An 11,078-nucleotide genomic window follows, 5' to 3' on the forward strand; every position below is an offset into this window, starting at 1 on the left:
GTACAAATAATTAATGGAACGAACTGGATTTGTTTTTATAAATTAAATATAGAGGAAGAAACATTACATAAAAAAGATCACAATATTAAATTTATTTTCATTGTTTAACAAAATATTGAAATAACATAGCTCATAGATAAAAAGCATTTGCAAAATTATCATTAACAAAATGAAATAGAAAGCATTTTATATCCATAAGAGGAAAACTGAAACGAACTGGAATTTGCAAAATTATCATTAATATTTATGTTTCAGAAATTTACAATTTTTGCATGTCTGAGACTTGAGTCCCTCAACAACTTTAAAGCCAAAATGAGTGAGCCACTGAGCCTATGAGGTTACGAGGACATAGCCAAAAAAGCAAAACTACTAGGGGGTTGAGGCTAGGGTACAGGTAGTGGACACATTCATGGTTTACCCTAAGAATCTTGCCCTCCTTCCATGTACAATTCTTCAGACATTATAATCTGAGAGAATTCTTCAAGCCAACTATAGTTTGGAAAGTCATCCAGGAAGAACCATTTCCGGACAAAGTCCCTACCAATCCACGCCCATTTCCTATGATGCGTCAACTACTCCGCATTCAGGTTCAAAAGAAACGGTTGCCTGGCCACTTGCACTGTTTGGTCAGGGAGGAGAAGCTTGGTTAATTCATTCACCCAAGGGATCCCCACCCCTACTTCTGCAAAGACGACAACAATAACATCGTCTCCAAGGAAGTCTTCTTTAAACACCTTCCTTAACAACATCAACATATCCATCTTGTCTCCTCCGAGGTCTAGAAGAGATGCCAAAAACCGATATGTAACGTTTGTGTTAACATGGTATCTATTTTTGTTACACAGAAAGTATTTGCCCAACACCATCCTCACAACCTCATTAGCGAACATCCCAACCTCCTTGCAGACTGATTGGAGGGTTGGGTCTCTAATGGAGCCCAAAAAGGCCCTCTGGTCCTCTGCAAAAATGCTTCTCAAGCGGATAGGAGTGTCCATCTTGAGAAATCAGATTACCAAATTAAATAGCCTAAGCCTATAGACCTAAACCAGAGGCAGAATTTAAATACCGTGAGCTCTGACGTTTATCTACCAAAGGCTAATTGAAGATGAAAGAAGCAGAGATCGTATATAAATAGCTCAAGCTCTTGATTGTAATAATACCTTCTCTAACCGTATTAATTGCTTTAATTTTTTTTAAATCTTTCATATATTTCTGCAAATCTTTCCCGTAAATGCACGAGTACCAAATTGGAAACAGATATAAACTAGTACCAAATTGGAAACAACTATAAACCAGTACCAAGTACCACATTGGAAGTCATGAGGACAAAGTGGATTGCAGTTAGTGACTAGACATATATTAAATGACCAACATTATCGACCGAGACATTTGATACGTGTCTATTGAATCCAATTCCATTTTAGGCACTTTCTGCTGAACTACATTCTCTTCAGAAATTTGGGTCGAAATAAAACTTCATCCATTGATCTACGATCATCGAACGGTTTAAAATCATTGATGGATTTTAGGTACGTGTCACCCTCCACGTGTCAAATAGGTTGCGCTTATCAATACGTCGTGCAGAGTCTGGACTCAATGTGATGTACCGATGTGATGTGATGTATCATGTGTCTTGTCTATTAATGACAATGAATTCATGAAATTGCCAATAAAATATATATTTTTCCATAAATAACAAAATATTAGCCAAACAAATTAAATAATTTTCAAGCAGTGGATAAAAATTGCCAATACATTTAAATAATTTTTCCTTCGGACTAAAAATTTTCGCCCATACAATAATATATATGTTCCTTTAAAACGAAAAATATTCACCTCCTACAATATATATTTTCCCCACATAACAAGGTATTATTTGCTAGAATTTTATGTAATTTTCGTACCCTTGGAAAAAATCACCAATACAAAAAAAAATTTCCTACTTTGAAAAATAATTTCGCCATCAATATGAAAATTTCCCCAAAAAAATAATGTCTCGTTCACTAGGATTTTACATTTTTGCCCGGAGGTGGTTTCTTAAAGTTATCCCTGATTTTATGTATATATTGGTAGGATGTTTAAGAGTGGTTTTAGATCTCTAGGAGTTATAATGTAGATTCTAGGTTTTAGAAGATCAAATAAATTTTGTTGACATTCAAATTTCAGTAATCAACATGTTCCTATTTGCATTCTCTTTCTCTCTCTATCTCACTCTCTTTATCTCCCAAAAACTCTAGACCTATCTCTCCCCCTCTCTTCTCTCTCTCTCCTCTCTAGATCTTTCCCACTCTCTCTATCTCATTTTCCCTCCTACCCCCATCTCTATGTTTACCTCCCTCCTCTCTTCTTCTCTCTACCTCTCTTATTATTTCTCTACCCTCTCTCTCCATTCTCTCGATCACTACCTATCCCTCTTTCCATCTCTCTCCCCATCTCTATATCTCTTCCTCCATATATATTTACCTCACTACCTCTCTTCCTATCTCATTACCCATGTCTCTTCCCCCCTCTATCTCTCTCATTTCTATCTCTACCCCTGGGTCTCTTACTTCTCTCCCTAAACTCTAATTCTCTCGCCTTTACATCTCTCCCCTCTCTAGTTCTTTCCCTCCATCTAGACCTCTCTCCCTACCTCCTTACCCCTCTTTCTCTCTTTGTGAACTTCTCTCTCTACCTCTCTCCTCTCTAGGTCTTCCAGTCACTCTGTGTCTACCTCTCTCCCCTCTCTATCTCCCCTCCCTCCTTACCCCCATATATATCTCCCTCCCCCCACTCTCTCTCTATTATTTACTCTCTATAGGTTTCTCCCTCCCTCCCTCTCCACATCTCTACCTTTCCATCCATTTATTATTACCCAACTCTCTCTATCCCCCTCTACCTATGTCACCCCTCTCTCCTCATCTAGGTCTATCACCTCTCTCTCTCTCTCTCACTCTCTCTCTAGGCATCTCACCTCTCTATTTGTCCCCTCTCTAGTTCTCTCAATCCCCCTTTATGAACTCTCTTCTGCTCTTCTCTTTGTCCCCCCTCCTCTAGGTCCCTCACTCCCTCCATGGCTACCTCTCCCTCCATCCCTTCTTACTCCTCTCTATTTGTTCTTTTGACTCTCCTCTTGTCCCTCCCTCCCCTTTCTAGTTCATTACCTCTCCCTCTTCTTTATACGGTATAGGGTTTATGGTATATAAACTTTTTGGGTTATAGGTTTTTGAGAATAGTGTGGCTAATGGTATAGGGTTGAGGATATAAGGCTTAGGTTTGAGGGTATTGGTATAAGGTTTAGGGCATAAGATTGATGGGACGGGATTTAAAGAATACATAGGGTTTATGGTATTTCCTATGTTGATACCTCTTGCAGCTTGCCAATGACTCTCATGAGGATCATGGGAGAATCGAGAGACAAGACCAACCGCAAAGGAAATATCAGGACGGGTGTGAGTCAGGTACAACAAACTACCAACCAACTGCCTGTAAAGTGTAGAATCGACTGAAGGAGTGGGACAAGCTGTAGTCAAAACAACCCCTGACTTAAATGGAGTGGGAGCAGGCTTGCAATCAAGCATGCCGAAGCGCTAAAGCATGTCAAGAGCATACTTTTGCTAGTAGAGACAGATCCCATCAGAAGACTGAATCACCTGAAGACCAAGGAAATAGTGCAACAGACCGAGATCTATCATCTCAAACTGATCCATCAAGTCGCACTGAATATGCTGAATCATAGATGATGAGCTACCCGTGATGAGAAGATCATCAACATATAGCACAAGAATCAAGATGTGACCCTCAAGAAGCTGAATGTAGATGATGTGATTAGAATGACTGCGGGAGAACCCAATGGAGAGCAAGAAAGAGTCCATCTTCTCATACCAAGCCCCGAGGGGCCTATTTGAGACCATACAATGAATGCTGAAGTCTGCAAACCAAAGAACTATCCTGCACAAATCCCTGAGGTTGTTCCATGTAGATTTCCTCTTGTAGATCCCCGTGCAAGAAGGCACTCTTCACATCCATCTGAAAAACAGGCCAACGCCGAGAAGCTGCAAGAGATAGTACAAAGCGAATGGAATTCATCTTGGCAACAGGGGCAAATGTCTTGGAGTAATCAATACCCTCAACCTGTGAAAAACCCTTCGCAACAAGACGTGCTTTGTACTTATCAATGGAACCATCAGCAGCATATTTAGTGCGATACAACCAGTGACACCTAACCATCTTTCTGCCCTTAGGAAGAGGATAGAGATCCCATGTATGATTCCTCATCAAAGAGGAATACTCCTCCTCCATAGCACAATCCCACTCAGGGTGACTTGTCACCTCTGAAAACTTCTGAGGATCATCTGAAATAGCATGACTCAAAAGACTGGAACCCACAGTATGAGAATGAGTGCGACGAATATCTAAAGGATCACTAGCCATAGGACCTATTGCCGTAAAAAGACACAGAAAAAAATTTCAATTTTTTTTCTCGATTTGCGTGCCAGGGTCGTACGACCTGGCTGGGAGAAAAAAAATATCACCCAGATGCTCAAGGGTCAAAAATGGACAAATTTTATATGACTATAGGGGTTTTTGGGCCTTCTGAGCACGATGGTGAGGTCTGTTTAGGCCTAAAGTGCTCAGAAAAAAAAACCTTAACCCTAAGCACAAAAAAAATGTCTGAAACCCCAGATCTGCTTCAAATGCAAAATTCTCAAAAAATAGGAATAGGTAGCTGCAGATTTGAGCTCTGATACCATATAGGAGTTGAGAAATACAACCCCACAGTAGCCTGAAGATCTTCTGCAAGCCGAATAACCTGTTACAAGGAGAAGCAATGAAGCAAAATCTGAAGAACCGTTCACTCTCTAGGTCTCTCTCTCCCTCCCTTTCTTCCCCTCTTCCTCTCCCTTGTTATGACCATCTCTCTCTCTCCTTTACCCAGTAACTCTCTCTCTCTCTCTCTCTCTCTCTCTCTCTCTCTCTCTCTCTCCTTTACCCTAAACCATGTACCAATAATCTTGTACTTTAAACCCTATACCTTAAACATTATATCCTAAACCCTTTACAAGGGAGGGAGAGGTGATGACCTAGAGAGGGGAGGGAGAGAGAAGAGGAGAGAGAGAATAACAAATAGAAAGAGATTTCTAGGAGGGAGGACGGGAGTGATTGATAGACCTAGAGAGGGGAGGGATAGAGGTGAGGGAGAGAGATAAATTCACAAAGAGATAAAGATGTGTAATGAGGTAGAGCAAGAGGGGGAGATAGAGGGGGAGAGATAGATGGGTAATAAGATAGGGAGGGAGGGACCTAGAGACGAGGAGGGAGAGATAGTTATTGAGAGAATGGAGAGAAACTGTGTGTGTGTGTGTGTGTGTGTGAGAGAGAGAGAGAGAGAGAGAGAGAGAGAGAGAGAGAGAGAGAGAGAGAGATGGCTCGGTAAGGAGGAAAGGTGAGTTATAGAGGTAGAGAGGGTGGGAGAGACCTAGAGAGGGGAGAGAGAAGTGAGAGAGAAGAGAGCCCAAAGATCTAGAGTTTTGGGAGATATAGAAAGTGGGATAGAGTGAGAGAATGTTGATAAGAGCATGTTGATTATTGAAATTTGACTAAGTTAAAAAATTGATATGCTCTTTTAAAACCATTATAACTCTCAGGGATTTGAAACCACTCTCAAACATCCTGCCAATATATACATAAAATATAACTTAAAGTATATGAAAGGAAAAAGACATAATTTGGCGAGCACCCTATTTAGTGCTCACCAAATACCTTGATGGGGGCCAAAAAAAGAAAGTGACATCTTTTTAATCCCCCATCTTGGTGCACATAACCGTTAGGCAGAATTCGTGATTCTGTGTGATAATTAATGAATCATATCTTTGGATTCGATCTAAGATTTTATGCTTTGGCATAATGTAGGATGAGAGGAATCATGTTTGAAATGGTGGTTATCTTGGTTATTGTTTTAGGCATTTTTTGGAGCACATGGAATACTTAGATGTCTTGATGGTACATGTTAGCTATAGTGATTGTTCCCTTGATTATTGAGTTAACTTGTGACCCCTCATGCAATGTATACAAGAAGCTAGAGAATGTTGGGAAAAGCTATGTTGTTCACATTGCATAATGCTTGTAATATTAAATTAGTGCTTATTTTTTATGCACATGTAAAATTAGTGTTTGTTTTTTATGCACCTAAGAAATCTAAGGAGGTGTGCATAACATGGGTTAGACATTCTTTTGATCAATTTGTATGTTGTAACATTGAGATAAATATTTGTGCAAGTTGAACATTGGAAAAATATCTAATTTTGATAAAAATCAGTACCAAAAAGTAAATAAGGAGTGCGTGGTTTTCTAAGCTCATGGTTTATAGGTACATAGTTTGTGTAATATCACTTTGTGGTTTTGTGCAAGCTTGTTTCTATTAAAAAAAGCACGAGTAATTTTTCCTATAGCAAATTAAAATGGATCTCTTTAATAGAAAGTGCAACATGTAAAATAGTGATGGGATAAGTACAAACACACATAAATAGGCATAAATAGATGTGAAAAATAAGGATAAACATTAGATCATGAATCAAATGTAACACAAAAGCATTACATCAAATAGACCCAAAACTAAATAAAAGTTGACATGAATATGAAGATTTTTTATATTTATCCTTCTCGACTGCTTTTATATAAATGTTAGCCATCCTCAAATAAAATGAATTAAAGCTGTAGAGTAAAGGCCCGGCTTTTATAATTTTACTTCGTAGTGTAAAAAGACATCAACTTAAAGTTGACAGCAGAGTTGAAGTTTGAACCGTATAAAACCCTGAAAACAGGTCATACACCTTAAAATCGCAGGCCCTTGTGTCCTGTTCAGAAATTTCCTTCCAATATGAGAAATAAAATGGGTAGCGGACACCATGAAATTAATTCGTGGACAGGAAATGAGAGGATGCAGCAATTTGACCCACATTAGTGGGCCCTCCTCTTCCCTTCCATAAGTATTCAACCTGTTTCTTCCCTTTCAAAAATTTGGTAAACCAGCGAGCAGAAAGTGTTGAATATCTCTTCAAATTTTTATCTTCGAAATCTACATAGAAGAGGCCATAACGAATCTTAAAACCATTCATAAACTCAAAATTGTCCATCAATGTCCAGATGAAGTATCCTCGAGTGTTGGATCCATTCCTGCACCCACATAATCATGCTCACTATAATTCTGAAGCATTCAAGAATCAATATAATAAGCTGTATACTGTTGAAGTTATGGTGTTTATTCAGCTTACCTAATGGCGAGGAGCAAACTATCAAGATAATCATGAAGATACTCCATCCTTCCTGTATCATTTAATGCCTCAGAGAGTGGAAGAGATTGGTTGTTTATAGTGCCATATCCTACGCAGCAATTCATAAAACATTTCAGAAATTAGGAAAAAAAAGAACCAAATAAATATTGAAAGTTGCCTAGAACTAAACAGAAATGTACTAGAATGACTGGTAAACAACAGGTATGTTGTTTGTACATTAATACATTGAGACTTGGGTCCCATAAATATTAAAAACAGAGCACTGGTTCTTTAGGCTCTTTTCACTTGAATAGCCATTAACATAAAATAAATTTGTTCAGGCAATCTATATATAGCACCAGAGATAGTACCATTTTCATAGATTATAATAGCTGGATTGCCATAGTGTTGCTTGAAATGTTCCAATAATTCTTGGAATCCCCATGGAACAATTGTAATTCCAGTTGGTGCGATCTGCAATTAAATTATAAGATTTCCATGTTCCACTCTACCAATTCTATTTAACATTGAAGACTTGACTATCTGGAGATTTACAAGGAATAGATTATGGGCTTACCTTACCAATAGGGACATCGTCTCGCATTACTTTAACAGACAAATATATATGCATTAGTATCTAAAATGATTTACCAATATTCCAAACTTTGTTATGTGTTTCAGACTTTTCTATGTACCTGCTATCTTTGAGCTTAAATCTCTCACAAAATCTCTTTCTGTAGAAACCCACTGACTAGGTAAATCGGAGACATAATAAGTGCCATAATGATTCAGCCCAACGAAATCGAAAGATCCCTTTAGCTTTTTAGATTGTTCTTTGGTGAAATTGGGCAGCCTGGAGCCTACAATCTTCTTCATGCTGGAAGGATAGTCTCCAAAGAAAAGGGGATCTATGAACCTTTTACACAAGAAGAAAGAAAAGGATCATGATAAATTGTTATAGATGTAAAATTCTATCATCAGGGTTTTCAAAAGCATTCTCTCATTTCAATTCAGTAAACACTTACCAACCGTGTTGAAAATCAATTGTCCTCTGAGTTGCAGCTATGTCCTTGGACGAGTTTGTCAATGGCACAAACCACAACGCTAGAATCACCAAGCTGATAAAACCCTTCTGCTTGGCCTGCAGGAAAAACAGAATTATCCAGCTGTTATACCATAGTTTTATGAGCCTATTAAAAGGTAAATTCCTTCGTTCTCAATTAAAAGCCCTGGTTTGATAGCCCTTAGGACTTCTCTATTTTCTTAGGTTAGGGCTAAACCAAAGAGAGAGTACATGGGCAAACCACTCATAACTTCACAAGAATAACTTTTACCCTATTTATGTGTTTTCAAAATTAGAACCTGAAAATTTTCTCTGTAGAGTTCAACTGCTTCAGCATGAGATAACAAAACATGATGAGCAGCAAGATATGGTTCTTCCGTAGAATCTCCTGCACTACAGTTGCCAAATCCAAACGGATAAGAACACCGTTGCGGAGGCCACCAACCAATGTCATAACTTAAAGGGGATAATGCATTTGGCTCGTTGAAAGTTGTCCAGTACTTCACTCTGTCCCCAAATTCTGTGAAACAAACTTCTGCAAAGGCTCTGAAATCTTCTCTGTTTAACGACAGCAAATAACCATAGCCACTTCTTATGATACTGTCTTTTGAACACTTATATTAAGCATAGCTTACAAGTTACAATACAATACCAAGCTCAATATGAATTAAAGATTGAACAATTACATTATTCTGGGACTGAGCCATCCTCCATAGGCATCTTCCAAGCTCTGGGGCAAATCGAAATGGAATAAGGTAACATGCGGTTGAATACCTGCAAATTTTTCAAATGTCTTCAATCACATGTTTTTGAGTTAAATTACTCCAATTTTGAATTTAGTCTCTCTATCCTGTATACAGTTCCGAGATTTCTTTTGCTCATTGCTGTTAGCTGTATAATATAGTATAATTTGATTAGGAACAGAAAATATTGGGTTTGGCCTTGGGCTCTTTTCATGTGACAATTACCATGGAGAATGAGTTCATTGATGAGATTATTGTAGTATTCCAATCCCTTTGGATTGATGGCACCCCTTCCATCTGTAACAAACAGCAAGTTAAGCTTATTTGTAAGTGATATAAAAGAGTTTGTTTTTTACTACTTTTAATTCTGTATTGTTTAGTACTGTAGATCAGACCATCAAGAAAAATAAGCATACATCCTTTTCCTATTTTTGATGTTGAAAGAAAATATTCTGAGAGTAATACCAGGTATTAATCGAGACCAAGAGATGGAAAATCTGTACGCATTTAATCCCATTTTAAACATCAGACGTACGTCCTCCTGAAAACAATATTTGCAGCAGACATGGTAAGCCAAATTATAGCTGATGAATATAATTTATTTAAAATTACTAGCGGTCCAGCACCGATTCAGCATATTGTAGTAATCGAGATTACTTTATAATGGTGGTATTGATCTGCAGTAACATCCCCTGTGCTTCCATCAAACATTTTCCCTGTACTTGCACATTTAAATTAGCCCTTTTATGTGTATTAATTCAAGAAGATAAAGAATTTTAATGCCCTAAAATGATCAATGGGTTCATTCACATATTATATTTCCTCTTCTCCCAAAAACAATCAACTAACCAGAATGCGTATAAGTATCCCAAATGCAAGGCTTCCGGCCATCAAGTTGTGCTGCGCCTTCAACCTGTACACAGCCATACCAGAGCCAAATGCCAGAATTTATTTTACCAGTATAAGATATAATAAAAAACAGCGAAGAAATAAGGACGAGTCATGTTACCTGGTAAGCAGAAGTGCTTGCCCCAAATATAAAATTTTCGGGAAAATCATCTCTGTTGAGGTCGTCCAGCTTGATTTGCAGAGAGGCATGAATTTGAATTCCTATGATGAACCAAAACAGAAGTGTTTCTCTCTTGCTAATCTCCATTTCCCCACCTACAGCAGATCCTTCGTAAATGAAACTCTGTTGAATTTTAAATTGTTTCGATTTTATTAGGGCATGCCTGAGTAAATCGAGGTATGAATATATAATTAAGAGAGGACGATGGGAAATGTAACGCGGCACGGCAGCTTTGCCAAAGCATTTCGTAATCAGAATCCCAAGAAATTGCAGCTACAATATACTCATCAAATCTTGTCTGATCTTACATTCATATCAATTTTGTTTTAAGAGCATAAATTCTATAAAATCATCAATTGAATTGGAAACACATCATCGAATTAAAATTTTTTTTTTGAGAGAAAAAAAATGGAGTCCCGATTTTATATACAGGGTTAGAAGGGATAACGGATCCTTTTCACGGGCCAAAATATCTTGCTCGGCTGATTGTGACTTTTACGAAGCGGTGACTTTAGTGGTGTCGTCTAACGACTTTCACTCCCTATATATATATATATATGTGTGGGGAATTATTGGATTTAGTATATATATATATATATATATATATATATATATATATATATATATATATTTGAAATTATTGGATTTAGTAAATAAAATGAACTACTTTTGGGTTTTGTTATCTAGAAAAATTAGTTATAAATTATTAGTAAAATTTAGTGATTAAGATTTTGAAAAAAGATTCTTTTAGGTTGACAATGATTAACTCAAATTCAATTGAAATCAAAATATTTAGTCATATAAATAAAAAATTGCAATTTTTTATTTTCTTTTCTTGCACACATGATTCACTCTATATAACTATATTCATAGACATATTACACAAGGATTTGATTGTATACATGTATAGTTAAGAGGCATGTATATGTTTTATTGCTAAATCATAATTT

General features: G+C 37.3%; 1 protein-coding gene across 1 annotated transcript; it reads right to left on the reverse strand.

Moving 5' to 3' along the window:
* Positions 1-6,605: 6,605 nt before the first annotated feature.
* LOC131062899 (cyanidin 3-O-glucoside 7-O-glucosyltransferase (acyl-glucose)) lies at positions 6,606-10,523 on the reverse strand. The gene is made up of 13 exons (XM_057996641.2): positions 10,069-10,523; positions 9,909-9,972; positions 9,717-9,775; positions 9,525-9,600; positions 9,285-9,356; positions 9,003-9,090; positions 8,616-8,874; positions 8,279-8,394; positions 7,949-8,169; positions 7,831-7,859; positions 7,625-7,727; positions 7,254-7,362; positions 6,606-7,155 (listed from the first exon to the last, which is right to left on the reverse strand). Exons 1-13 carry the CDS (start codon positions 10,213-10,215, stop codon positions 6,894-6,896), a joined length of 1,605 nt encoding a protein of 534 aa, XP_057852624.2. The 5' UTR covers positions 10,216-10,523; the 3' UTR covers positions 6,606-6,893.
* Positions 10,524-11,078: the final 555 nt, after the last annotated feature.

This window comes from Cryptomeria japonica, chromosome 9 (genome assembly GCF_030272615.1).
Source record: "Cryptomeria japonica chromosome 9, Sugi_1.0, whole genome shotgun sequence".
Classification (NCBI taxonomy): Eukaryota; Viridiplantae; Streptophyta; class Pinopsida; order Cupressales; family Cupressaceae; genus Cryptomeria; species Cryptomeria japonica.